Genomic DNA, 27,483 nt, shown 5'->3' on the forward strand with positions numbered 1-27,483 from the left:
TGAAGATTATTACACCATTTGTACAACTAATTATTCATATGGACCTCATTTCAAAAGCCCTTAGCGTGGAGGTGTTGTACACGGTGCGTGCGCCTGCCGCTTCGTCTCAATATGATTTTTAGTGCTGGCAGGCAGGCTGGAAAGGCTAAAACTACCAATGATTTGAAGTAAGAGCAAACGATACATAATATATTAATCCTCGCGTGTTTCTGAGTGGGCAGGCAACGAAGTTGGGCAGATGCTTCTCAGCGTAGGGGTGGGTGTGCATTTATGCTGTGCGAGCTTTCGCGTAGTGTCCATATATTGGTTCAAGTCAACTGCTGCACAAAGTTATAAGCTGTTTGCCTCAGAGTATTCGCCTTAATTAAAGAATATTTCGAAATTACACCAGCGAGCATTTGTATTCGTGGGGCTGCGACACCAGAGGTAGCGAAGCCTCGCAGTAGGCGTCTGACGTTTTCCCGGGCGATTCTGCCGAAGGCAATCCGAAACACACTCAAGTTTTATTTAATGTGCATAAAAATCTCTCTGTTTATCACTCGAACCCCTGTTTCGTGCGGGCAGAGCGCTCCGTGTAGATCTGCCAAATTCCGGCAGCACCCCCGTGCCCGCATCCAGGTGACTGCTCCCTTTCCCAAAAACTTTCTGCCCGTATTTCTCGCGTAAATTGACTTTGCCCACCTACTACCGCACAGACTCACACGATCCCAGGGTTATCGCGCTCTGTAACCCTCCAGGCGTCGCTCAATCGAAGCAGGCTCCCACTTCTGCTGCCTTCCCGCCTGGAAACGGGAGGGAGGAAAGTCGTGTTGCCCGCGCGCGTGTCCTCGGGTCCATTCGAGAAAGATGGCTAGCGGAGTAGCCACAGTTAAGGAGGTTATTTCTGGCGACACTCTGGTGTTGGTCGGCGCTCCGAAGGGTGAGAGGTCTCGTGAAGGGCCCCCTCGGGGCACCTGGCTTGCCGCTTGCCGGCTATTCTTGCCTTCTTTCATGGACGCTGTGGCGTTCATGGGGTGTCCAGCTCTGCACACGATTGCCTACTTGAATTTCCGCCTCCGAGTGTAGCGTCGCCGGCTGTGCACGCCTCACTTCCGCGCCACAACGCGTGCTAGACAAGCGGCGAAAAGAGGGGGGATGCTGTGCGCTGTGCGTTCTGCTGTACCCTCAGGAGGACCTCCGCCGGAGAAACGTGTGGGCCTCTCTTCTGTGATTGCGCCACGCGTGGCTTTGAAATCTCTGACGCACGAAAGCTCCGACGAGCCCTACGGGTGGCCTGCTCGGGAGTTCATGCGCAGCCGCCTCGTTGGACAGCAGGTCCAGTTTAAGGTGGAATACGCCTTCAATGGAAAGGAATATGCATGCGTTATGCTCAAAGGCGAAAACGTCGCCTGTGAGCTCCTCAGACGGGGTCTCGCCAAACTCCGGGATAGCAGGAATCCGCCGAATGCGCATGACCTCGAGGGTGCGTGTGTCGATGTTTTTGTGGATAGGGAGAGACACATGCATGCATGCATGCATGTGTGTGTCTCTCCCTCTCTTGGCGCTTTTAGTGAACGCAGCGCTCTCTTCCGAAGCCTCTGGTGCAGCCTGTTTCTTTCTCCTCTCGGAGGCCTTCCTCAAAGGCTTCGCGCATTCTTTCCCCAATTCGTGACGCACTCTGTCGGTGGCTTGCGCGCGCAGAGCTGGAGCGGTGCGAGGCAGAGGCGAAATCAAAGCAGCTCGGTCTCTTCTCTGCAGATCCAGGGTCGTCTACGGTTCGCCAAATCACCTGGGCAGTGGGGGATGCCTCATTTGTGTCAGCCTTCGCCGAGAAGCATCGCGGAGAGCAGCTACCAGCCATAGTCGAGTATATCAGAGACGGAGGCAACATGCGGGTAGCCATCCGCCTCTCGCCAGAGGGCGCCTCTCCCGCTTCTTACGCATATTGTGCTGTCTCCCTCTCGGGGTTGCAGTGCCCTGGCACCAAGAGAGACGCGGATGGAAATACTAGTCCCGAGCCGTTTGCAGGTGGGCAAGCCGTTTCGCTTCGCCTGCAATTTCTTCGCATTTTTCCCACTGCGCTCCTCTGCAGGAAAGCAGCCCTTTTTTCGTGCTTCCTTTCCGTGGATGCCCCCACCTTTTCGCTCGGTCCCTCTGCGCGTTCCTGCATGCACCCGTAAAATATGTGCATCTGTATGATCGTTTCTCTCCCTCTCTCTCGCTCACTCTCTCTCTACACGTAGGGCTACCCTGTCGAAGATCCTCGCGTTGCACCCACTGTGAGCGTGTTTTTTGCTCCAGCAGAGGCGCGTTTCTTCGTGGAGATCCGCCTACTGAACCGCGATGTGATGGTGCGCATCGAGGGCAACGATGACTTTGGGAATATTCTAGGAACCATTATTCACCCGAACGGGGAGATCGGCCTCCTGCTCTTATCTAACGGTTTTGCGAGAATCAACAATGCAACGGCGCAGCTCACCGAGGCTCCAGCCAAGCTCCGGCAGGCCATGAAGGATGCACAAACCAACAGACTCCGACGGTGGAAGGTACACGCAACGCCAACCCCTCCCTTCCCCCGGCAGTTGTATCTAGCTGCCCCGTCCTTCTGCTTTCCCTTCTGCTCAAAGTGCCGCGTTCAGCGGGCTGCTTTTCCTTTGCATCGTATTTTTAGACTTCCCCCCAAATGCTTCTGCTCCCTCCGTGCCGCTCCAAAAAGCGCTGTGTCCCCTCATCTACCCAGAGAGCAGACTAAAATCGGCAGCTGGATCTGTTTCTTCCCCTCCGCACACACCGACAACCCAGCGCACCCTGCCAGCGCTCCTCTCCCTTCGCGGCGGCACCAGATATTTCGTATGTGTTGAAGGGCTTCGCATTGAGAAACTGCAAGGCGTGGCTGCTGTAGCCTGGCGTGCCTGTTCCCTCAGGACATAGCGACCCCCTCAAGCAGCGATTCCATGGAGAAAGTGTACGCTGCAACTGTAGAGGAAGTGGTGAGTGGCGATTCAGTGGTTCTGCTGCTGCCCAGCGGGGAGTCTCGCCGCGTCTTCTTCGCCTCTCTTCGCTGCCTTCGACCTGGCAACGCGAATAAGGCGCAATCTCGAGAGGACGAGGCTATAGCGCTGGAGGCCAAGGAACTTGTTCGGAAAAAGACCATTGGGAAGACTGTAAAGGTGACTACTCCTCGCAGCACGACAACGCGTCACCTTTCAACTCTTCTTCCTGCGCTTCCGGCCCTCTCTCCGAGTTGCCAATCTTCTACTGGCCCCTATCTCCGCTCCTCTTTGTGCAGGTCGACGTGTCTGTCTGTCTGTCTGTCTGTCTATTGGCATGTCTATCTATCTGTTAATCTGTCTTTCTATCTGTTAATCTGTCTTTCTATCTGTTAATCTGTCTTTCTATCTGTTAATCTGTCTTTCTATCTGTTAATCTGTCTTTCTATCTGTTAATCTGTCTGTCTGTCTGTTAATCTGTCTATCTGTTAATCTGTCTGTCTGTCTGTTGGCATGTCTTTCTATCTGTTAATCTGTCTGTCTGTCTGCTGGCATGTCTGTCTATCTGTTAATCTGTCTGTCTATCTGTGAATCTGTCTTTCTGACTGTTAGTCTGTCTGTCTAACTGTGAATCTGTCTTTCTGACTGTGTGTCTGTCGCACCTTCCCACCCTTCGTGCGTTGCCTTCTTCATTAGCGCTCGGTTACTGTTTCTCTTCATGTGTAATTTGTCTGTGTTTGAAGGTCTTCTTGGAGTACGTGCGGGCTCCTCTTGCCAGTGCCGTCGGGGGAGCTTCTCCGCCGGCTAGCGACAGCAAGGGCAACATGCATTTCGTTTCTTTGTACATTGGTTCTCCCAAGCTGTTGGGCATCCCAGAAGACCTAGAGGTCGACGCAAAGATATCGCCTGAGCGGAGAGGACAGAATGTGTCGGAATTGCTGCTTCAAGCAGGCCTTGCCAGGACGGTTCCTCATAGGGCTGAGGACGACCAGGCAGAGGTGAGCGCATGCCCGCCGCGTGTGTACACCTCGTAAAGGTCTTGTGCAACAGTGCATCTGTGGCGACTAAGGGGAAGCGCATTGGTAGCAGCGCCGGAGGACGAGCGATCCTTTTCTTTGGTTGAACGTGCAGAGTGCCCCGATGTTTTTTGCACCTGAAAGGAGAAAAGGCCCTTTTCTCCTTTCAGGGCGGACTTTTAGAAGTGAAATTTCCGTGTAGTTACTGCGTGTCTCCGGCCCTCCCGGCACATGCCCAAGTGCCTCCATCTCCCCTGTCTGCGCCACTCTCGATGTCTGACTTTGCAGCGGTACGATCAGTACCAGGCCTTGGAGAAGGAGGCGCAGGCGGCAAAGCGCGGCTGCTTTGCGCCTCCCACCGCAATCAAAGTGGTCAGAATCGTCGACCTGGTGGGCCCTGCGAACACGCAACGGGCTATTGCGCATCTGCAACAACTGCAGAGGCATTCGCAGGTCGATGCGATCGTTGAAAGCGCATTTAACGCCGCACGATTCAAGCTTAGAATCCCCTCGGTACGGTGTTGCAGCTGTAGATCGGGTTGTTTTGGGTGCTCCCCGTCTTCTGCTGTGAGCCCTAGCCTCTGTGCCGCTCCTTCTCAGTCACAAGGGGCGGCTCTCGGAATGTTGTGCGGCGAGCCATTTTTCTTGTTTGCATCATTATGGATGGCTCTCGGCATCGGGACATCTATTGATCTATATCTACATGTATGCATATGCATATATATATATACATGTATACATATATATATATACATATGTGCCGCTTCCCCCCCGTTTTCGCCTTCAGCAAAGCCTCTGCCTCTCCTTCGTCTTGTCGGGAATTCGGTGCCCCCAGACGGCGCGTCCAGCGATTGTGGGAGGCCCCAAAGAGCGCAAGGCGGAGCCTTTCGGGACAGAGGCTCTCCAGTTCACGCGAGAACGGGTGCTGCAGCGAGACATCCAGGTGCAAGTGGAGCAGTGCGATCGGGGCGGTAATTTCATAGGGTCTCTCTTCTATGGCCCCAAAAGAACCAATCTGGCTGCTGAGCTGCTGGAGGCCGGTCTAGCGCAAACAGTCGAGTTCTCGCTCGCGAGAGCTGCCTGCAAGGATGTGCTGGAAGCCGCGGAGGCAAAGGCCAAGGCGGCGCGAAAGAATCTTTGGGGCCTTCCTGGGGCGCTCGACGAGGAAGCGGATCAAGAAGAACAATTCATGGAAAAAACTCTCAAGGGGGTTGTCGTCTCGCACGTCCAGAGCTGTAATTGCTTCTATATTCAGGTGCATGAAGCGCCGGGGGCCCACCACGCCATGAGGCTTAGCGTGCCTCGAAGTCAACCCATTCGCGTAGACGTCCATGTATACCTCCGTAGACATCGTGCATGCATATGCATGCATCTACTTACATGCATGTATTTGCGGGCGTTTATTCGTATATACGCCTATATATATATATATATCTTCGCATACACGCGTATGTATGTAATATGTATACCGATGTACACACCCATACAGGTCTCCATAAAGCGGTACTTCTATGCATACACACATACATGCACGCATCCAATTATACATATATATATTGATAGATGCGTATTCATGTACCTATATGTATTTACATGCATACATTCATGCGCATAGATACGTATATATATATATGTATATACGTATATAGGTGCGCAAAAGTAGAGGGGCCCTCAGGCTCAACGGGATGCCTAAGCACAGGGACGCTGTCCATACCACGCATCACTTTTCCCGAAATTTTAGCCTGCAACTGTCGCTGATGCCTATGGATGGCGTTGCGTCAGCCTGCGCCACTTCTGCCTCCGCGTCCTCAGGATGAGGGCACTGAAGAACTCGGCACCATCGCCTCCGAAATCGAGCAGCTCGTTGGAAGCCCTCCAAGCGCAGACGCAACCTTCACCCCCGCAGGTCTCCCGAGAAAGGGCGAAGTCATCCTAGGGCAGCATGCGGAAGATGGCAATGTTCGTAATAATCTTAAGAAGTTGCACTCTCCCGCTGACCTCCTAAAGTGCCCCTTTCAAGCAACCTTTCTACAGCTATCAGCACGTCTATATAGATATATATATATATCTACATACAGTCTTGCTGTATGGGCCTTATAGGGAAGTTGGCGGATATATATATATATATATATATATATATATATATATATGTATATGTGTGTATATGTACATACATACGTGCACATATGTATGTATATATATCTCTAGGAGGTGCTTTCTCATCACTTCACGCACTGCGCACATCCATCCAAGCGTTTGCGCCCTTTGCTGTGTGGTCTTACACTTTTTTTTGTATCGATCGACCCCTGCCGTTCTTGCATTCTCTTCTTCTCTCACTCTTTCGCTTGCAGTGGTATCGAGCTCGCGTGGAGAACCGCGAAGGTCAGCGTGTCTCAGTGCTCTACATCGATTATGGGCAGAAGGAGTCTCTTCCAATCGAGAGAATGCGCCGCTGTCCAGCAGCCATTGGTCCTGCAGCAATCCCTCCTCAGGCCACGCTTTGCGTTCTCTCCGGTACGATAGCTGTGGCTGCAGAATTTGCGGTAACCTTCGTTCCCGAGCTTCTTGGCGTTTGAGGTTATTCGCGGATTTATAGCTATCGGTTTTCTAGCTTTTCTGTTAGCAGTGCGTCCCGTGCCCCTTTGTTTCTCAGGGTTGCTGCCTCCTCCGGATCTCGAGTTCGAGGCTGCGGAGGCTCTGCAGAGTTTGACAGCCGAAGGAACCTTCCACTGCCTTATTGAGGGCCTTGATAACGAGAAGAGACGTAGATGCGTCCTGACTGCAGAGGCAGACTACGCAGAGAAACGTAGGACTTCGCACTTCTCACTGAGCAGCGAGTTGACAGGGTTGTCTAGGGGTATAGAGGGATGACGAACGAATAGAGAGGTTTTTTTTGAATGTCTATTGAAGCGACCATAGGTTTGCATTGAAGGGGGAGCGAGAGGGAGCTGACAAGGCAACTTCGGACTCCCTGCAGCGCTGCTCAGGCAGACAGATGCTGGTTCATAAGCGCGTCTAATGCAGGTGGTGGCGAGGAATCGAAGGAGGCTCTATAAAAATCACGCACATGCCAGCGAGCGCCTTGCCTCGTTAAAGGGATGTACATACATGATTCTCTTAGTTGTCGATTGGTTTGGTTGCTTTCCTAGAAGCCAGATCTCTCGGAACGTCAGTTTCTTCGGCTGGGCAGTGCTTCTGTATTGCGAGACAGCATCCGCCTGATTCGCTGGCCCAGCAACTCGCTTCGGCTCTGCCTCCCTTCCGTCTCTGCAGGTCCTTCGGTGAACGAGAAGCTCCTGTCCATGGGCTTGGCCTTATTCGATAGGAAAAGCAACTGCAAATTTGCTTCCCGTTTCGCTGCCGAGGAGCAGAGCGCCCGCAAGGCACACCTGAATGTTTGGAGATACGGGGATATTGGTGCTGAGGATGATGATGAGGACTACCCTACATTGGCCACCAACAAGTGCGCTCCTCATTTTGCAGTCATATATACATAGAAACACATATACATCTATATACATTTGCACATGTCAAAACCAATTTCTCTACATGGATTTTTACATCGCTACAAACACCTGCGCTTGTGCGGTTTTATTGCATGGATCGCTGTTTTGCGTGGACCTAGACCCGCTTCGTGTGCCTTGTACAGTCTCCATCTTGCTCGTTTTTTTTGTCGGCCACCCTTTTTGCAGTACGCTTCATTGCGCCCGCTTGTCCTTTTGTCGCTTGCGGGAGGTCTTCGCCGGTGCTGTTGGTGCTGCGCTTCTGCTTGCTTTGCATATTTGATGCGGTGTCTCTGGCTGGGGGCTTGCCTGGCTTTCGCGTTGTGCGCAAGGCTTCGAATCGGCTCGCTGTGTGCTGCGGGTGGCTGGCTGCAGGAGAGCTCCCGGAAGGAGGTGAAGGGGGTCTAACAGGAACCTATTTTAGCGCTGCACGACGAAAAAGTGCATCAGTTTGGTGTGGCGTGTGTGCTTGAGGCAGCAGTTCTGCATCCTCGCGTGCGTTGACGGGTGTTGGATGTGGATGGTACAGGGCTGCACACGAGGAATTAGAGCGGAGCAGAGCTAGGGAAGGCCGCATAGAGCGTCGCTAAGGAGACGTTTGATGCTTGATCCGAAACTCGTTGTCTCTGAGCCTTTTGATAGCGCTTGCGTTGTAGGTGCTCCTGCTGATGCTAGAGGGATGCTGTAGCAAGATCGTGCACTCTTCTGCTCCCCCGCGCCGTAGCGTGGCCTATCCCTGTGTCGCACACGCTACTTGCAATTGGCCCCTACCTGATGCCCCCTATAGTCAGAGACAGGCTGTGTAGAACAGTGGCGAAGCAGGGATCAGTGGGAATAGTTGGGCCCAGCAGCAGCTCTTTCCTGTAGAGTCTGAAGGGTGCCAGACGGCGTTGCTGCTCATGAATGGCTCCATTCCGTACGGCTAAGAGTTGTAGATCTTGATTTCTACGGAGCTAGCGGCAGGCGCCATCCGCGTGTTGCTGTAGGGCTCACTGAAGGCATTGCGAGGAGCGACTTCAGAAACAACTAACTGATCCACTGGGGGATTGACCGCGTGAGAGGAAGCAATCTGACGCGGAGTATTTCTTAAGGAAGGCTCGAATAATGTTTTCCCCAGCTGTACTTACGGAGCGAATTTCTGTGGTGCTAGTGCGGCCGTCACTGCTGCAATTGCCTCCGAAGGAGGACATCAGCAATAGGGAAACTCTAAAGTTTGACACCGCAAAGAGTATCCTGAGACATTGAGCCGTGTGCAGCGGCACTTGCTTGTGCGTTCCTAGCCATGAGTAGCATTGTTTTAGCCCTCATTGGAGCGTCTGTTCATATGCACGTAACTCAGAGAACCCCAGAGACTTGGAGGGTGTGGCGAGGGGAGTATGAGCTCCCTATGGGTGTGTTTTTCGAGGAGATGTTGTCTCCATGTTCACAGTGTTGGGAAGGCGGCCAGCAGCAGGCATGGGGAGTTTTCCGTATGGCTCAGAGGAGGCCAAACAATAGTTTATAGAGACACTGACGCTGCTGCAACCTTAGGGGCGCAGTGACAAAGCATTGCCGGCTTGCAGCGGGCACCTAAGAAGACTGGACTCGCTCCTGAACTCGGTGTGCTGGTTTCCCTAGACGCTGATGAGATGGGGCTTTCTAGGAAGCAGGTAAGAGGGAGGACTCGTGTTCTTGAAATCGAATTGATTCTCATTCAAGTAAGCATGCATTAAAGGCTATAGCTACGCACTGGCTATATATACATATATCCACAGCCAGTAAGCGAAAGAAAGAAAGTTGGATGCTGGTTCATCTATTGGACTGTTTTTGCTCGTACAGCTAAAAATACATCTCTATATTTATGTACACAACGGCGTATGCCCGTAAGCAGGACCTGCTTCCGGAGGATCAAGAAGCAGAATACGCACAAGCCAATGCATTCGTTGAAAGCGCATTGAATGCAGAAGAAGAGTCAAAAACCCCTCCAGTCCACAGGCCCCTCCGGCAAGTCGACGTGCATCAGCTCCCTAAGCGCCATTGTGCAGTACACCCCCGGAGGCAGATGCAGCCTTACAACGAGACTGAGATTGCTCGCCTTCCTCTGTTCGTCCACGATGACAATGCTGCTTTCATCCGCCCCTCCGCTAATACGACTGGTGCACGAGGGGTCGCCTTCTGCAGCCAGCTCACTTAGCGCCAATGTGCGCGGCTCCTTCCCCCTGAAATCGCGGATCCTGCTTGCGTCTAGTGGATCGTCAAGGGATATACAGTGCAGCCGCTTTGAAGCTGCAAGGCGATCTGTCTTTTGTTCCTGTTTTTCCTGTCCATGCTGATGCTCTCCCTCCTCGCCGCGCTGCCTAGCGTCTTCGCCTCTGTCCTGCTGCAGGCGCTGCTGCTGCTGCTCCTCCTCATTCCTCTTCTCCGCGCGTATCCTTTCCTTGAGCACGTCCACGTCGCTGAGCAGCAGTGCGGCAGGGGGTTCCGCTGCCGCCGTCCCAGAGATGGCGAGCTGCCAGCTGCACGCAGTTGCGGCAGCGACAATACGGCGAAATCCCCCGGGCAGACTGAAGCGGAGGTTCTCGTGCGTGGCTGCGTTGTCTTCCTGCTGCAGCAGCTGCACTATTCTGCCCGCCGGAATGCCTCTGAAGGGCCTCCTGCGGTTGTCGCAGCCCCCTCGCTGCTTCTGCTGCTGCCGTCTGCCACCAGCGCCAGTGACGGGAGGCTGTAAGAAGTCTTTCACCGTGAGGCCAAGGTGCGTCTTACAAATGTCTTCCAGCGGCTCTTTGAGATACTCAGGTACCGCCGAGCTGCTGCTACCCAGGAGCGGCAGCACGACTTCGTGGATGCCCACGGCTGCCGCTTCTGCAGCAGTGCTGACTACTCTTACAGGAGGAACGGACTGCCGCGAACAGGGGACCCCTTCGAGGCTCTCGGCGTCCTCCCCAAACTGCAGCAAGTCAGCGGGTGACGCGGCGCAGACGAAAGCCTCGCTGTCTGTCGCATGGAGGCGGCCTTGTTCGTCGCTCTGCTGGTAACACTCTGGCTTCAATAGACTTCCTTGAGGCTTCTGCAGCACTAGGTCGCCGGGGATGACGCGGCAGCCGTACCGCCGCCACCTGTAAGACAGAAGCTGATTGAACACCAGAGCCTGCGCTGCATGCAGGTACATCAGGAGGCTTGCGTGCGGCAGCTGCTGCAGCGCCTCGGCGTAGGAAGCCCCCCTGAGCAGTGCTTCCAAAAGTCGCTCCTCTAACGATTCGGACCGGCTGCACTGCAGCAGCGGGCCGTCTCGTTCCGGCGTTGCGGATCCGTTGCTGTTGGTACAGAGGCTAGATGTGGCGATGGTGCCTTCTGCAGCTTCTGAGGTGCCTTCGCCTTGCTGCAGCTGGTCCTGCTTCTTGCGGAGAGCTTCCTGCATCTGCTGCTGGTGCTGCTGCAGAGCATCCTGCGCCTCCCTAAGCTTGCTTTTAAGGATCGTCCTGACTGCTGCCGCATAGTCTCTCCGAAGCAGACATGCGCCAACTGCTGCGGTTGTTGCCTCTTGGGCTCCGAAGCGCTGCAGGCCATAGTAGTTCAGGAAGCCCATGGTCGAAAGAGAGTGCATGCGGTCCGTTACAAACGCATGCAGCGCATGCACGGCAGAAACTGGAATGGCACGGGCGCCCTCACCCTCCCTCTTGCTGGTTGTGCAGTTGTCGTCGCTGTTGCCGAGGAGAGGCCGCACATTGCGAATGACCAGTTGGAAAAAATTGCCCTTGAGCCTCCCCAAGTGCAGGGGTTCGTCCGCATATCCAATGAATTGCAGGCTCAGATTTCTGTCATAGAAAGCATGCAGCGCGGCTTCTTCCACTTGCTGCCGCGTCGCCTGCAGCACGCAAAAACGCACAGTCGCAGCCGCTTCGGTAGCACGTGCCAGAAGCAACACCAGAAGCAGCAGGGGCAGCAGCAGCATACTAACGGGGATGCCGCTGAATGTGCCACGCCTCTGCCGCCACAACGCGCGTGTGAACGCGCATGCCAGCCCTTGCAGTAAAGGCATGGACGCACGGGGACAGAGAGCAGCAGGTGCTGCAGAAGAAGGACGAAAAGATGTCTAGGAAAAACACCGGAAGGCGAGAACAGCACCATGTGGCATTCGGAGAAGCAATACGTACGCAGTGCAGGTGCAGAGTATCCCATGAACGTACCCCTCCTCCCCTCCCCCTCCCCCTAGAATGGCAGCTACACGACTTCTCGGCGAGTGCTCCTCCCCCGCAAGGGCAGCTGCAGCTGCCACTGAGGCACTGGCTGGAGGCGCACTCTGCCTCAGCCGCGGCTAGTCGCACTGGCTTCAGCTACGCTATCGCTGCTGAGTGCTGCTGCCTCCTTACACGTTCTATAGAGATGAGTTGGGTGGTGATTGCGCGGCGGTCTTTAGTTCCTGCGGCACTGAACGAGAAAGGCGGCTTTCCCAAGCAGCGCGAGAGGCAATGCAGCGCAGCTGCAGTGTCTCTATTCTGTTTGTGCAGCAGCACATAGCAGTACCGACGGACCTTGCAAGGTGCTGCCTGGTCATGATCGTACTGGGGGAGATCAGTGCCTACTAGAGAGGCGTCGTTGAAGAAGCGTCGTTGACTCCCGAGAGCGTTCTCTGCAGCTGCTGCGGCTGCCTCGAGAATGCCGCCACTAGCTTTGCATTTCTTGATGCTGCTGCTATCGCCGCTGCTGCTATTTTTCTTCTCCTGGCTACTTCGGAGAGTCTTCGTAGAGCCGCCGGGAGCCTGCCAAGGACGCTTGCGACGGAGGGATCCCTTCTCGTCGTCGGCATCCGCTGCTTCCTGTGCTTCCAGCACCTGCTCCTGCAGTTCTTGTCGGTGCTGGTGCAGCTGCTGCCTGGAGACACCATGCCTCTTGAAGAGAAAGACAAGGCACTGAGGCTGCAGCGTCAAGCGAACGAGCTGCTGCGGAGGCGCAGCAGCGGCGGCTCGAGCAACTGCAGCAACTGCCCCTGCCACGGCAGCTCCTATCGAGTCGCCTTCTCGTTGCAGCAGCTTCTGTTGCTCGAGCTGCTCCAGCTGCAGCTGCAGCAGAGCCTGCTGCTGCTGCCTCCAGTTATCCTCGAGAGAGACAAGCGGCAGACAGGCAGCAGCTGCCTTACCAGCATCGTTAGGCGCTGCAGCAGCCTTCGCGTTGAGCTCGGCAGCGGCAGTCATCGCGTGCTGAAGGAGCCCTACATTTGTCGGAGACGCCTCTCCACCAGCGAGAACGCCGCAAGCAGCAGCGGCAGTCAAAGAAGCAGCCGAAGAAACGGTGAACGGCAGCAGCCGCCTCACAGCGTTGTGGCAAGCCTGTCGTTGCTGCTTGTAGAGCGATTCCAACCCTGCTGGAGAGACAGTCCACGTGCTGCCGCCGCCGCTGCTGACAGCTACCGATAAGTGAGCCTCAATGGCAGCGGCAACCTTCGTGGGTACGCCATCGCAGCTCTCTGCTTCGGCAACGACTGCGTCTGTCGAGCAGCCCTTACTGGGTGCTCCTGCTCTACTCGCCGGTAAAAGTGCAGCAAGAGCAGCAGCTGCTGCAGCCTGGATCGCTTCCGCTACGTTGCCTAACAGCCACAGCTCAGGCAGAGTGAAAGCCGTCGCTGCCGCGTCTGCCACACGACTGCTATTATCGCCGACCGGCGCGGCTCTGCTGCCATCAAGGCTGCCTTCCCCGCCGTGCATGCCGTTGTCGTTCCCCCCTCTGAGATCTGCGTCTGCGACTGTCAGAGGATTCGCGAGGCTTTTCGTGGAATCCATTTTATCGCGGCTGTGTGCAGCGGCGGCGGCGACGAGGGAGGGAAGGGAGCTGCCGTTCATCGCGGATCGAGGCTCACTGAAGGCATCAAGCATCGGGCAAGCAGCCAGCTGCCGCTCAGCAGCTTCTGCTGCTGTTGCTGCTGAGGCTGTTGTGTTGCTGAGGTACAAGGCAAGCGTTCTCACGAAGGACTGGATGTTGACGCGATCGCCGACGCTCAGCGCACTTGCTGCTGCACTGGGTGCTGCCGTTCCAGTGGGTGTCGTTCTTGCAGCCGCAGCTCCTCCAGAGGCGGAAGGCAGAGTGAAGGAAGATCCAATAAGGCCTTCCCCTCTCAGCAGCCTGTGCTGCTCCTTGCGCCTCCACTGCAGCCGCTCCGCATCGAGCATGGCTGTCAGACGCAAGGGGGAGGATTTGTTGTTGTTGCCGCTGCTGCAGCTGCTTGGTGGTGATGCTGCTGCTGCTCGCGTTGTGTCGGGGGGAAGCAGGGGGTCTTCGTACACCTGAAAATCCTCAAAAAGGGCCTTAACCGCCCCTCTAAAACCAACAATGGAGGAAAGCGCCTTCAAGTGACACTCATCAGACGGCAATTCCGCGAACTGCTCCTGCCCAGTGGGCGCTTGCGTCGAGTCGAATCGCGTCAGATATTCCACAATGCCACACTTCTGAGAGATGGATTCAGGGGAGGCCTCCACACGAGGCTGGAGAAGGAGGGGTTGCTGCTGTTGCTGCTGCTGCTGCTGCTGCTGCTGCTGTTGCTGTTGCTGTTGTTGTTGCTGTTGTTGCTGTTGCTGTTGCTGCTGTTGCTGCTGTTGCTGTTGCTGATGCTGCTGTTGCTGTTGCTGTTGCTGATGCTGTTGCTGCTGTTGCTGCTGTTGTTGTTGTTGCGGCCGCTTTGGGGAAGATACTCCTGAGTGCGAAGATGCGAAGTCACCTGTTGGTGCCTCCGCTGCCTCTGCAGCACCGCGTGTTGCTTGAGGGCATTGTGGCGCAGAGGAATCCATTGCACTTGAATCAAGCCACGAGTGCACAGAGCTTCTACGGGTTGCAGCTGCTGAGACGTGAGGGAGTGGAAGCGCTCACTGCTGGTAAAAACTCCCTCGTTCCCAGGAGGCGTGCCGCAGCAGGGTGTCTGCCGTGCGGCGGGAGAAGGCCACTGAAAAGGCCTTCAGAGAAGAAAATACAGCATTAAAAAAGAGTCTTTAGTGCTGTATTAGAAACGCCAAGCACGTTTTCGAAGGGGAAGAAGGCGCAGATATGTGAGGCTTCATGCAATGGAGGGGGCCCCTCAGCTGCGGGGCGGAAGACCGCTGGCAGCGTAACAGGCAGGCGGGAAGGAAGATCAGACACTGCCGCTGCAGTTGTCGCGCTGTCTTTTTGCTGGAAATGCTTCAACTTGCAGCGAACGAGGGTATAGAGGCTGTGGCTGGGAAGGCTTTGTCGCAGCAGACCTAAAAATGCCGATCACAGCAGAGCATACACAGCAGCGGTACGTCTGCATGGGGGCCCCTGGCGATAAGCGAGCTGGCAGGCTTCTCGGGATTTTGGATTTGAATCCTTGAGGCATAATGACTCGAGGAGCTCGCAGACTGCTCTAGACCGAGTAGGGAGACAGCCTGAGAGAGGGAGCGGAGCGGCAGGATCGAGCAGCCCTTCCCCTGCTGGCATCTCGAGGCAGGAGGCGACAACGCGCGCGCGAAAGAGGACTTTGAGACTTCGGGATAGCGCGAAATGAGGCATTTTCTCTTGTACTTGCTGGTTTTTGCCCAGTTTGTCACTCAGAGGGCCACACCGGCCTGCCTGACGACTGCTAGCTGCTGCGCCTTCCTTCCCAGCTGCAGCAACAACCACTGCCCCCAAAGCTGCAGCACTGCCGGAGGCAGCGTCTGCCTTGCGGGGAAAAAGCCTACCCACCAGGTGCTGCACCGAGCGTCAGCACAAGCAACGCATGCACCACTTGATCCAGCCCACGCACCAGTGGCAGACGATGGCTTTGAAGTTCTAGCACTCACCTCTCCCGAGGCAGTGAGTCAGTTCTTCCTTTGCTGCAAAGACGCTGGCGTACTGCCTGCCGAGCTGCTGCTGCAGCCGCGGAAGCCTCAACGGCCAGTGCTGCTGGTGGGAGCCGTGGGGGAAGCTACTGCAAGGAGATTCACCGCGCAGCTGCTTGGCGATGCTGTCTCTGCATACGATGCGAGGGACCGTTTAGGCAGACAGGCATCCGTCGCAGCGCAGGCGACGAAAGAGCAGCCAGAACGACACGAGGAGCTAAAATCGCCGCCTCTGCTCTTGCAGCCGCCCTTGTCTGAACAGCAAGCCGATGATGATGACGCAGCGCCTACTGCCGCGAGCGCTGCGACAAAGGCCCTTCTTGAGCAGTCTCTGCTGTTGGTTTCATCGAACGCTTCTGGAGTCGCTCTGGCGCAGCAGCTGCGAGAGAGGGTGGCCAAAGAGGCAGCAACAACAAATGTAGCAGCAACTGCTGCTACATTTGCTGCTGCAGGCGAGGACGTTGCTGCCTGGCAATCTGTGGAGCCTCCCCGCTGCAGCCGCTGCCACCGCCCTGCGCGTCGAGTGCTCTGGCCCGCCTCCGCTTTGGCAGATTCGCGATTTGCATGCGCACTCACGGGAGCAAGCTCAAGCTCCAGCAGCTGCAGCAGCCAAGACACCAACCATCCCGTGTGCTGGTGGATACGTCGTTTCAACATTTACACGATGGCCCCTAGCGCACTCTCGCCGGCTCAGAGAAACAGCCTGCTGAGTCTTATCGGCAGCAGGTGTCTTGCATCGGAGGAAAGCAATAGCGACACGCTCAACGGCTGCGGGATTGCCGTTATGCTTGGAAGCCCCTCCGCTGTATCTTCCTGGGTTGCTACCAATAGGCTCCCTCGCCGATGCTGCCACGGCAACAGGAGCGACAGCACGTGCGACTGCCTCGTGGCAGTTTGCATAGGGGAGACAACGGCCGCAGCCGCGCGAGCTGCAGGTCAGTCGAATTTATCGAGAAGACTACTAAGGGTCGTTGGGTGTGTCGGGATAGGGAGGATTAAGGAAATGTGCGGCGTAGAGGGGCTCTGGCGAAGCGGTTTCTCGCCACCCTCTCAGTAAATACACAACGGTATTCTCCGTTTTTCTGCCCCTCCTTCCTGTGCGTCTGCCTGCACACGTGCTCCTTCTCTAGGGAGCATGCCTTACGCGCCATACGTTGCTGCTCTCGCATCCAGAGACGACTGACGCTTCGCTTCAGGCGGCCTTTGTGTGCTGCCCTCTGTCACAAAGGCACACGCTAGGCGCCGCGCTTGGGACCGCGCTGCTTTCGAAGACTGCTCTGTGCCGCCTTGAGCATGCTATTTACACTTTATGCGCCTACAAGTGCTCCGCTCCCGGCTGGGATTCAAGGCCAGCCTCTCCTCTTAAGCCCCTTAAGTATCTATTTGCGGCTGCTGCTGGGTGGCTTTGTGCAGGCTTCAGCAGGGTCGTCTGCCCTCGGACGCCCGGGCTTACCGACTGGCTGCGGTGTCTGTACACCGCAATGGCGGCTCGACACAGGACGCGGCGGGAGTCTGCCAAAGGTGGTGCTCATGCTGCGCGCGCAAAGAAGCCCCTCGTGATAGTCACAAGGCCAGAGGCACAGGCCTCAGAGCTGCTACAGCTGCTTGCCAAGGGTGTTTCCACGCATGCAGCAGAAACTCCCAGAGGCTCCCTCCCAGAACTCTCAGCAGTCATCGCCCCTGGTGTACTGCATGCGGTGCGTTCTACTGCCGATCTGCACTTCGATGTGCTCGCTCTACCCCTCATAGAAGCACGAAGGGAGGGAGAGCAGCTGCTGCAGCAGCGCCACCTGCTGCAGCAGCTCCTGAAGGCGACGGCTGCCAAGTTCAAATGAGAGGGCAATAGAAAAAGGCGCTCTATTCAAGAAACTGCGCGCTTCCTCCGTAAGACCCGCGAGACGCAACGAAACTCTATATACAGAAAAAAACAGCAAGGCTTCCCCAACAGTTCCAAAGTGCCACTTCAGGAATATGTGCTCCTCTGGAAAGTTTATGCAAGAACCGAAGTGGGGAAAAGATTCGTGCATGTGAAGTAGCCTCTCGAGGCCGCCCTGACTTTTCGTTTCACCCACCACGACATTGCTGGAAAAACGTGCTAGTACGAAGCAAGGCATAAGTGGGCTTAAGGGACTTTTACGATTAGAGTTGATCGATGTCGTTGCTCCATATGCGCCATGAAGTGCAGCAGGTCTTGTAGCGCATGCTGCGATTTTTGCGGGGTGTCGCTCCGGCTGCGTGATGCACCGAAAATAGCAGAACGCAAACAGGCAAAAGCTCAAAAACCACCCACCACCCCTGAATTCTCAGCCAGAATTGGAGGTGTCCTGCTGCAGAAATGCTGGGAGCTCCTTTTCGATCTCCTGAAAAATAATCCAAACGTCGCCACACAGCACGTGTTGATGCTGCCCTCATTTCGGCTCCCCGTGTCTTCATCTCCCTGGTGCCCTCCCTTCCCCTGTCTCTCCCAAGCTTCTTTCTCGATTTCTTCCAAAAAACGTTTTCTCTTTTCGCCCTTTGTTATGCGTGTGTGTGTATGTGTGTGTCTGTGTCTGTGTGTGTGTGTGTCTCTCGGTCTGTCATTTGACAAACCACCCCCCTCCTCTACGGACTCGCAGCAGTCCGTCTATTTCGCGCAGACTTTCCGAAAGCTCTAAGGAGCTCCCGCCACGATGCTGGACTGCTGCAGATCTCGGCAGTCTCCTCAGCAAAGGTTCCAAAGCCCCATGCAACTCTTGCGATAGAACGCGCTGCAAGCACACGCGTAGATGTAACGCTAGGCCGCCCGCCGATACTCAACAGAGAGGCTTCCTTTTCCTCGAAGTGGCATTTTGCAGCGCAAGTATCCACACCAAAATAAGAATAACACCAACAACCGCTCGAAGCAGACGTACAGCCAACGGTTTTTGGAGAACAAGCGGTCTCTTGCTGCATGCACGCATCAACCCCCCGTCAGCACAGACACACACACATATATATATATATATACATATATATATATATATATATATATATATATATATATATATATACATAAACATATACATAAACATGCACACATATACACACAATCAAGCCTGAAGCAATGAGCTGCCGAGAGACATCGTATTGGCCGTCGCTGCATCTCTACAAATCAACAACTGCGGGGTTCGACAAATTGTAAAGGCATGTCTGTGGAGCCTATGTGTGTATAGATGTATGTGCGTGCATGGGTGCAAACATGCTGCATGCATACATGCGCCAGTCTGGAAACATAGGGCTGTTCTTACAGCTCGGTTTGAAGTAGCAGCCTTCTGGAAACGTCTAGCGGCAGGCCAAAGCGATCGATGTGAAAGTCTAGAGGGGGCCTCTGCTTTAAAAGAGAAAAGTTGAAGGCTCCGCATGCATAGAGATATTTGCAAACACGTGGCACATCCGCTAGACACCGTAGCGAGATGCACCGCTGCGACAGCCGCACGAGCGCGTGGCCTGTCCCTACACCGCAACACCCCACAAAGCGATCCCCACACATCACGCGAGCTGTAACTACGGGTGTCTCCCTCGTCCCCGCCACTCTCTCCTGATCACGGTTTAAGAAGTGCCTGGCTGTCAAGCCGCTAGCCAGCGCAGGAGCCATAAGACGCCACTTGTAGAGCTCAAAAAGCATCCGCATGCCTGGCGAGCTGCTTGACCTCCTGTGTCAGCCTTGCGGAAGGCGGGAAGGCGGGAAGGCGTTGCTCGGCAGTCTGTGCGAGGCTTCTCTGGGTTCTTAAGGCAAGTGTCTCTGTGCATGCCTCTCGACTGATTTTTCCCCGAGCGAGCGCAGTGTCGCGCGAGCGAAGGAGCTTACCGACAGACAAATGGAAGGCGTGGGGGAGGGGGGCAGCCGGCAAGGAACCAGTGCATTTTCGCATCGTTTCCTCGCTGCTGGTAGGCAGCACTGGCTGTGTGTAGTAGATCCACAGAAGCAGATACAGCAGCGCCGCTCGCTGGGCAAGTAGCAGTTCTTCTGCGGTAAGGTCGGCCTTAGAAGCTGCATCAGCTGCCGCCCTCGCGAGGGCATGCGCTGCCTCGTCGATGGTCTCCATCGAGGCTTGGAAGGCTTTTGCCGCTGCACTGAGGACGCTGTCTAACTCGAAAGAATCTGCCTCCTCCTCCTCTGGCTCTGTGCGCTTCGGGAAGACGAAGGGGTGTTCTTGCAAGAAGAGCGCTGCACACAGACACCACAGAAGTGCAAAAAGCTTTTCGCCCTCCTTCGCGTTCTGAACCAACGGCCTGCCTGGTGAGACTTTTGCAATCACCGCCTGAAATGAGATGCATGCTAGTTCCGGCTCGAGAATTTTTTTTCGCAGCGTGTCGTGCTTGCTTACTCTCCCAGACAGTGCTGAAGAAGGCACACACGTCCTGCGAGTCCTCTAGAGGAATAGACTTCGCCAGAGAACATGCAGCGCGCTTCACAGCTACACCCATGAATAGCTCTAACGACCCCTCCATCGGGAGGCAACTCGGCTGCTGTTGAGGCACTGGTTGCTGCTGCTGTTGAAGGCGTTCTTGCGCTTCGCATGCATCCCTTGTCGCTGAAGGCACTGCCTCTGAGATGCATGCGCCTTTAGAGGCAGCGTCTGATAGAGGCTGCACTTCGTCATTGCAGTTGCTCCCTCGGCTGTTCTCCGTACTTTCGCCCTGACCGCTGCTGCCTCCCCCTCCAGAACCCCCCCCTCGGCTGGTGTTGTTGCTGCTTGCTGCTGTTGCAGTGATGATGCGGTTGCAAAGGAGCAACACAAAGTCGCAGCATATATCTCTGATGTCACCCTCCACAAACCTTCCCCTCCCTGGATAGAGGGTAGGCCTGTAGAGGCCTCCCCACGCATCGCCACAGCGCAACACAGACCTTTGTTGCTGCTGGTGGTGTTGCTGCTGTTGAGGTGTATGTCCAGTGTCGTCAGCTTCTGTTGTGGAAGCGTCTGCAGCTGCAGCAGAGGCGACACTCGTAGAATCAGAAGGCATGGCGTGCTTGCCAGTGCGCCTTCACGGACGCTGCTGCCAAGGGGGGCTGCTGCGGTGCGATGATGTCTTGGCTGCTGTTGCTGCTGTTGACGCAGTAGTAAAGCCGCCTCTCCAGTTGCTGCAAAGCTTATACAGAGTCGTACAGATATCACACGCACTCTAAGGGAACGGCGGCGTGTGTCTGCTCTCCATCTGGATGGTGGGTGCCCCCCTGATTTTCCTTCTGCCGTCGCTGCATGCAGTGTGTGTTCGTCCTGTCCACGCAGAGAGTGTTCTGCACTTTGGCGGGTTCCTGAGGCGCCACTGCGGCGTCACTAACCGCTCAGAGGTGCGGAGAATGGAGAGTGCAGCTTCCGCCCGCTAAATCGAGTGGTCTATAGCGCATGGAAGCTGCAGACTGAACGGCGATTTCCGCACTGCCTCCTTCAGCCTGCCCTTTGCAACGCATGCGAGAAGGCGGAAATTTCTGCTTCCTGCGGATTTCGCTGAACCTGGACGGAGGGGGGCTGTGTATTCGGGAGCCGAGCTATTAGAGGACACCTCGTCATCAGCTTCGGCAGAGTGCGGTCTTGCGAAACGGACCTTCTCCCCAAGAAAGGCGTTGCCTCCTCGTCTTGTTGAGCTTTCTTTTGTCACTTCTGCGCCATTTTTTTCTTGGGTGGAGCGCCAGCCGAGAAACCGCCCGCAGCACAGACCCAGCAGCAGCAGCATGAGCAGCAGCAGCGCAGCAGTAACTGCTGCTGCTGCGACTTTGCGCTACTTGTGCAGCGAGCGCAGCGCAAGAAATAAAAGGGCCAACGGAGGGCACCGGATAACATCCCTGCTGCGATTCCTTTAGAAGCTTCCTCTCTACACATTAAGTCAGCGCCGCGAGAATCCGCAGCAGCAGCAGCAGCGGCAGCAGCAGCAGCAGTCGCCACGTGCTGCAACAGCCTAAACCGCACAGCTACATTCGCTTGCTGCGTTTGCCGAGAGTGTATGTCCACAAGGATTCATCAGCGACAGCGACGGGAGCAACAGTAACAGCAGCGGCAGCTGCCCAGCAGCCGCTGCTGCCTTCCCTGCCTACGCAAGGCAGACTGGCAATTCAGTAGCACGGCTGCACGAGTAGGAGAAATACCGCCTCTGACCGCGTTCCGCCGGCTTTTGCGGTGGCTGTCGTCTGAGGTGTATGCAGCGGATTCACGCTAACGGCTTGAGTGCGCATTCGCAGCGAGCACACACTACACACACATCCGCAGGAGAGCAGCGCAGCAGCAGCCCTCTCCTGCAGCATCGTCCGCTGAATCGAGGCGCTGCAGAGAGAGACAGCAGCGCATGCAAAAGACTGGGTGCTGCGACTGCGTAGAGGGATTTAACCGTAGAGCTCTGTCCAGCTTTTAGGCCTGCGAGTGTATGTACATACACACATATGAATATATACATATATATGCATCAGCAGCAGCAGCCCGTTCCACATAGTCAATGCAACTCGCAAGACAGCGTGAACGCACAGAACAGCAGCAAAGGCAACTGCTGAGCCGTTCTCGTTGCTGCGCACCGGCGCATGCAACACAACTTGCACTTACATTTTCTTGTAGATTAAATCAAAGCGATCGGCTTAGACCGCAGCCGCCGTTGCTGCGCTGCGGCTACTGCGGCTGCCTCCGTTGCTCACCTCCTACACAGGCAACTCTGCGGAAGGGTAGCGGCTGCAGCTGCCTGTTCTCCCACATAACGCAGCAGCAGCAGCAGCAGCAGCAGCAGCAGCAGCAGCAGCAGCAGCAGCGAACGGGGTTGCTTTTTACCGACCATCTAGCGACTCCCTATTTTATCAGGAGAATGAACAGGGCCTAGCTGTCGCAAAAACAGCAGCAGCAGCAGCAGCAGCAGCAGCAGCGCCTCGTTTCCTGCAGTATGGGCAACAACGACAGACTTACCGTGAGGAGTGCTGCTTCCAGGCAGCAGCAGCAGCCACGGCAACGATGCCAGTTCCCAGGAAAGTCTTCACAGCAAACGGATCAGGCTCAAGGTGACGCTCATCGTCTGCGCTACAACGTACAGCAGCAAGACGAGCAGCAAGACGAGCAGCAAGACGAGCAGCAAGACGAGCAGCAGGATGAACAACAACAACACCAACAACAGGAGCAACCGGATGATAGGGAGAAGTGTGCAGTGCGACTGGTGCCGTCAGGCAGCTCTCCACTGTCTCAGGAGGACGTGCACCAACATGCCGATAGACATGCCGCAGCAGGAGGCGTTTTTTTGGAGGCTTCTAGCGCATGCATGGCCGTGTGGGCTTCCTCTGCTGCCTCACCGGGTGTCTGTGAGGCAGTAGGAGATGTAGCGAGAGCTCCAGCGCATGCTGCAAACTCTGAATCTCTCGCTGCTGCAGGCGTCTCACAGCCTCCAGTTGCTGCAGGCCGCTCAGAGGGAGCACTAGTGAGACACCTGAGGAGTGGCAGCCTCCTTCGCGACAGCCCTCTACTACACGGCAGTGATGCGCACAGTGTTGCTGTCGGAGTCGCTTTTATCGGCAGAGACTCCAAGACAGACGAGCCGTCGGTCGCCTCTCTCCCGGGAGCTGATGGAGCGGGTGCTGCAGAAGAAGAAGACACATCCGCGAACATGCTGGCACTGCAAGCTAGCTGCTGCAGCAGCAGCAGCAGTAGCAGCAGCAGCAATGACAGCAGCAGCAATGACAGCCCACCAGAAATAGGTGCAGCGGTCTGTCAAGGCAGCAATCGTACGCTGCTGCATGATATGCTTACCGTCGCTGCTCCCCTGCCAGTCTCGAACGGCTGCCTCGAGACGTGCAGCGAAAAGCTGCTGTTGAAGCCTTCTCAGCATCCACCCCTTGCTGCTACTACTGCTCTCCCCCTTGCTGCTCCTCCTCTTCCTCCTCCTGCTGACGCTGCTTCTGCGTTTTCTTTTGTTTCTCCGGCTGCTGCGATGTCTACAGACCCCGGCTTTTGGGGAAGCAGCATTGCTACCACCACCACGACCACTACCACTACTATGCTGCACACTCAACAGAAGCAGCTGCCTCACAGCCATCAGCGCGCTCAGCGAGAAACAGCAGGGGGCACGGAGATCTCTGATTCTACCGGAGAAGAGCAACACCAGCACTGCCAGCGGCAAAAGCCGCTGCGCACAAGACGTTCCGTCACAAAAAGCAGTGCAGCACCTGATGCCTGCGTAGTAGCAGGAGGCGTCGCTGTGCACGCAGAGCAGCAGCCGCAGCAACAGCAACACGGGGAGAACGCAGACGCATCAGCTCCTCCAGAGCAAACAACACCGTCTTCTGCTGCCCCCATCGCTCGCAAGGCGTGCGAAGAGGCTAACGCGCAGCCGCAGTGGCAGCGACACTCGCACACCCACTGCACTGGCGAGGGCATGAAAGAACACTTCGGCGACTGCCTTGCTAGTAGCAGCAACAGCAGCGACGGCAGCAACAGCAGCAGGGATAGCGACGCCATGCGCTGCAGCACAGACGATGACGGAACGATGCATGTGGACGCTGATGAAAGGGATGATGTGGCCATGCAGCAATTGACGCCTTCTTCGGAAAAAGTACCTGCAAGTCGTACTGGCGGATTCAGCCGAGGCATCGCTATGCAGGCAGTAGGACGGCAGCTGCCAGAGTTCTTCCCGCAACAGCAACAGGAGCAGCAGCAGCAACAGCAGCAGCAGCAGCGGCAGGAAGAGGAGGTCGCGCCATATGGCAGTGTATCGTCGCCTCCTCGTTGCAGCGGATACAACGCGAACAATGCCTCGTTGCCGCTCGTGTTGCAGCAGCAACAGCAGCAGCAACAGCAACAGCAACCGCAACAGCAGCAACCGCAACAGCAGCAGCAACAGCAGCAACAGCAGCAGCAGCAGCACGACTGGCAGGAACAGGGGGCGTTGTCTGTGCAGGAAGAGCAGCAAGAGGCCTTCCTGAGGGAAGCAGCGGCAGTGGCAGCGCAGCCGCTCGCGTTTGAGTGTATGGATACGGATTGCGATCCGCCAGCTGTCTACGCAGCGGTTCCGCAGCATCGACGTCAACACATGCATCAGCAGGAGCAGCAGGAGCAGTTCTCGGAGAACGCGCAGGCTGCAGATGCCATGAATGCCACGGAGGAGGCAAGGAAGGTGTGTGTCTGTGTATGCAGAAGGGCCATCTTTGTGTGTGAGAGGGTGTCTAAGCCTCTCTCTGGGGGGAGGGGGGGCACGTTTGTCTTATTTTTCCACTTCTGTGGGAGACGTATTCTATTTGCACGCGATGGAGTGTATGCTGTTGGTTTTGCGTGTTTTGCGACTCCTGGTGTAGGCTGAAGAGGAGGCTGAAGTAGAGGAGTTGCTGCAGTACTATGCCACTCCACACCCGTCCGAAGCCCGCTATCTGCACTTGACGGCTCTCATCTATTTGCATTTTCTGAGTGCGCAGCAGGAAGCGGCCAGTGTAGTAGGGGGGAGGGGAGAGGAGAGGGCGGAGAGGTATCACGAGGGTGTGGAGGCTTTTGGGGGAGTCATCCTGCGTTGCCTTTGGTTCGGGGAACGCTGTGTATGGACGGGTATATTGGCACATTTTCTCGAGAGGATTTCAAGCGTGTTTTTGAAGCAGGCAGCGTACTGCAACTGTGAAGTCGTGACTATATTGGCCATGGAAAGCGCAGAAAGCGTTCCCTGGGTGTGCAGGTGCAGCCTTGCGCCTGCATGTGTTTCTCGGGGTGTGGCATCTCAGATTCGCATTTCCAGAGTTCTCCTTTCGGGTGATCTTTGTGTGTCTGGCTGCATGCAGACTATCTGGATAGAGGCTTTTGTGGGGAGGCCTCGTGTGGGGACCTCAATGCGGACTGCCCCTTCGTCTTCGACTTGGGAGACTCTCGTCGCAGCAGCTACGGCACGGCGTCGCTCTTTGATTTGTTCAGCGCTCTGCTGCAGCGTTACGGGTCTGCTGCTGTGGAGGCCGTCTTTGCGCTCGTGGCAGTTCCTCTGAGGTTCACGCATTATATCCAGTGTCATGTGCTGGGGGAGCAGCGTGCTCACGTGCAGCAGGAGGTGGGAAGCGGCGATTTCGGTGGTTGCAGAGACTGCAAACAGCGGCTTTCTTCTCACGTCCCTTCGCCCTTCCTTAGACGTGTGTACAACGGAGTCGTCCCCTGCTGCTGCGGGGTGTCTGGCCTTGCTTCGCAGCCTGCAGCAGCAGCCGTGGTAGGCTGTGTCGATGCTCTTCCTCCCCCCTTTCCCAAGTCTCTTCGTCGGCTGTTGCCTCCTAGACGGCAGGCGTTCGGAGGGGAGGCGGAGTCGGTCGAGGCAGCCTCCCCTGCGGAGGGGGCTGAGCACGAAGGCTGTTGTGCTGGCAGGAGCAACGCGCAGCAAGCCACTGCGCCAGAAGCTTCTGCATGCAGCCACAGCGACCGCTGCAGGCTGCGTGCCAGCAGGCGCGCAGCCTGCAGCGGCCGCTGTGGCTGTGAGCGAAGAAGGATAGAGACGGTTGAAGGGACGGAAGGCTGCAGCAGTCCTGTCCCCTTTAGCGCGCGAGATGTTGCGCGACGCTCGTATACAGTCTATGACTTTATCATTTCGTGCTTGGGAGACGGCTTTCCGGCTTTTTTTCCAGCAGACACCCCCCTTGCATGCATGCGCCTCTCCACAGCGAGCGATGCCACCTTCCGCTGCAGGGGTCCAGGGAACGCTCCCACTGACGCGTGCCTTTTCTTTCGCTCTTTCCTCGACAGATTTGCTGGCGTTGCTGCGACAACGCTGCTTCAAGGCCTTCACCCTGCCACATGCAGCAGAGGCAGCAACCCTTACCACATCACCAAGCTGCTCGAGCTGTTGCTCTTCTGCACAAATGGCTCTATCGAGAACCTGCCTTCCCACGTCGTGGTGGCGCACCCAGGGGATGCCGGGAGCCGAGTCTTGAGCAAAAGCAGCAGCAAAAGCAGCAGCAAAAGCAGCAGCAAAGGCAGCAGCAAAAGCAGCAGCGGCAGTGAGACCACTGGAGGTCAGGGGGGGGTAGTACCGTCCTTGGCAGAGGAGGCGACCACGGGGGCGTTTCTGCAGCAAATGATTTCATCGGATGCGGAAGAAGCCTTTCCCTTGGGCGCTGCCTTCCGATTGACAGAAGAAGAAACGTATTCTTCGGGGAGACAGAGTGCAACTGACATTACCCATGCAAGTGCCGCTCTGTCTCTCTCCGAGGTGTTGCGTCACTTGATTTTGTCGCTCTCCTTTCCCTCTTCTCAGGAGTTGCTGCTGCGCATCACCGGCAGCAACAGCGCATGCGTGGGGCCTGTTGGAGCACCCGTCCTTCAGGCGCTCCTCGAGGGGTGTAGCTGGAGAGCCTTTGTCGCCGCATTGCTGAGACAGAGACAGTTTGACAGACGAAGCGACTTGGTCCTGCAGCTAGCCAGTGAGACCGCAGAACCAAGCTGCAGCTCTTGCTGCTGCAGCTCTTGTTGCAGCTGCTCTTTTTGCTGCTGCTCCTGCGTCAGCAGCCCTTCGGAGAGGGCGCAGCACCAAGAGGAACCTTCGCAGCAGGCAGTGAGGCTTTTTGAGGTCGGCCGTATCGGCAGCCGCAAACGACGGTCGTCTGCGGCAGAAGTCTTTGAGGGGGCTTGTCGGTCCTTCCGCTTCTCCAGGAGGCGGCAGCAGGGGCAGCTCCTCAGCAGCAGCAGCAGCAGCAGCAGCAGTAGTAGTAGTAGTGGAGAGAGCAACTCCGTGCCGTGCACGATGCAGAATGTCTTTTCTGACGCTGCCTTGGGAACTCGGCTTCAGTTTTCATCTTCTGGGTCGCTGGGCAGAAGTTGCTGTCGCTGCTGCTGCGCATGGGCAGCGTTTGAGCGGCGATCCACTCGCGCAGCTGTACGCAGCAAGGGGGAGAGGCTGTTGCTGCGCCGCGAGCTGCAGCAGCAGAGGCGCCAGCAAAAACGGAAGCAACAGCATTCGGAAGGAGGGTTCTGCTCGGTGCAGCAGCAGCAGCAGTTGCAGCAACAGCAGCTGCAGCAACAGCAGTTGCAGCAGCAGCAGTTGCAGCAGCAGCAGCTGCAGCAGAGGCGCAGCATGCAGCTGCTCGGAGGCACAGGAAGCGTCTCGGGGTGGAAGCCAAAGGCTGCGCGTAGCAGCGGTGGGGGGGGACGCGGTAGTAGGAGGCGGCCTTCAACTACGAAGTAAGGCAGCTCACAGACCACCTAATAATACAGTCTCTAGAGCTGATGTACTGCCGATATATATATATATA

At 56.2% G+C, this 27,483-nt stretch overlaps 4 protein-coding genes across 4 annotated transcripts; 2 read left to right on the top strand and 2 right to left on the bottom strand.

Moving 5' to 3' along the window:
* Positions 1 to 846: 846 nt before the first annotated feature.
* Positions 847 to 7,482, top strand: LOC34617635 (staphylococcal nuclease domain-containing protein 1). Its single transcript, XM_026336057.1, has 12 exons — positions 847 to 919; positions 1,169 to 1,462; positions 1,681 to 2,007; positions 2,281 to 2,525; positions 2,904 to 3,149; positions 3,713 to 3,967; positions 4,274 to 4,498; positions 4,773 to 5,240; positions 5,798 to 5,944; positions 6,337 to 6,499; positions 6,639 to 6,842; positions 7,259 to 7,482. Exons 1-12 carry the CDS (start codon positions 847 to 849, stop codon positions 7,480 to 7,482), a joined length of 2,871 nt encoding a protein of 956 aa, XP_026191842.1.
* A 1,957-nt stretch (positions 7,483 to 9,439) lies between these two features.
* LOC34617634 lies at positions 9,440 to 14,246 on the bottom strand. The gene is made up of 5 exons (XM_026336058.1): positions 13,938 to 14,246; positions 13,411 to 13,907; positions 12,306 to 13,293; positions 11,838 to 12,182; positions 9,440 to 11,332 (listed from the first exon to the last, which is right to left on the bottom strand). The coding sequence occupies exons 1-5, from the start codon at positions 14,244 to 14,246 to the stop codon at positions 9,440 to 9,442; spliced, it is 4,032 nt and encodes a 1,343-aa protein (XP_026191843.1).
* A 3,350-nt stretch (positions 14,247 to 17,596) lies between these two features.
* LOC34624653 lies at positions 17,597 to 20,276 on the bottom strand. Its single transcript, XM_026336059.1, has 6 exons — positions 19,640 to 20,276; positions 18,957 to 19,479; positions 18,560 to 18,829; positions 18,185 to 18,218; positions 17,903 to 18,040; positions 17,597 to 17,653 (listed from the first exon to the last, which is right to left on the bottom strand). Exons 1-6 carry the CDS (start codon positions 20,274 to 20,276, stop codon positions 17,597 to 17,599), a joined length of 1,659 nt encoding a protein of 552 aa, XP_026191844.1.
* Positions 20,277 to 22,541: 2,265 nt separating this feature from the next.
* LOC34624485 lies at positions 22,542 to 27,412 on the top strand (the record flags this gene model as incomplete). The annotated part of the gene is made up of 9 exons (XM_026336060.1): positions 22,542 to 22,877; positions 22,923 to 22,956; positions 23,737 to 23,879; positions 24,117 to 24,389; positions 24,568 to 24,676; positions 25,039 to 26,232; positions 26,263 to 26,783; positions 27,021 to 27,226; positions 27,299 to 27,412. Coding segments are annotated over exons 1-9 (2,930 nt in total), but the record flags the coding sequence as incomplete, so codon positions are not given.
* Positions 27,413 to 27,483: the final 71 nt, after the last annotated feature.

Source organism: Cyclospora cayetanensis, unplaced genomic scaffold (assembly GCF_002999335.1).
Source record: "Cyclospora cayetanensis isolate NF1_C8 unplaced genomic scaffold, CcayRef3 CcayRef3_contig_90, whole genome shotgun sequence".
Lineage (NCBI taxonomy): Eukaryota > Apicomplexa > Conoidasida > Eucoccidiorida > Eimeriidae > Cyclospora > Cyclospora cayetanensis.

Excerpts from the sequence above, each read along its gene's own strand:
- LOC34617635 (XM_026336057.1), top strand. The coding sequence starts at position 847 with ATGGCTAGCGGAGTAGCCACAGTTAAGGAGGTTATTTCTGGCGACACT. Across the intron at positions 1,463-1,680 it reads GAATGCGCATGACCTCGAGG|AGCTGGAGCGGTGCGAGGCA; the intron begins GTGCGTGTGTCG and ends TTGCGCGCGCAG. Across the intron at positions 3,968-4,273 it reads CTGAGGACGACCAGGCAGAG|CGGTACGATCAGTACCAGGC; the intron begins GTGAGCGCATGC and ends CTGACTTTGCAG.
- LOC34617634 (XM_026336058.1), bottom strand. The coding sequence starts at position 14,246 with ATGGATTCCTCTGCGCCACAATGCCCTCAAGCAACACGCGGTGCTGCA. Across the intron at positions 13,908-13,937 it reads CCCTCCTTCTCCAGCCTCGT|AAGTGTGGCATTGTGGAATA; the intron begins GTGGAGGCCTCC and ends TCCATCTCTCAG. Across the intron at positions 13,294-13,410 it reads TTCGTGAGAACGCTTGCCTT|CTCCCTTCCCTCCCTCGTCG; the intron begins GTACCTCAGCAA and ends GATGAACGGCAG.
- LOC34624653 (XM_026336059.1), bottom strand. The coding sequence starts at position 20,276 with ATGCCTTCTGATTCTACGAGTGTCGCCTCTGCTGCAGCTGCAGACGCT. Across the intron at positions 19,480-19,639 it reads CTTCAGCACTGTCTGGGAGA|CGCTCTTCTTGCAAGAACAC; the intron begins GTAAGCAAGCAC and ends GTCTGTGTGCAG. Across the intron at positions 18,830-18,956 it reads AGGCTGACACAGGAGGTCAA|GGAGACACCCGTAGTTACAG; the intron begins GCAGCTCGCCAG and ends GGCGGGGACGAG.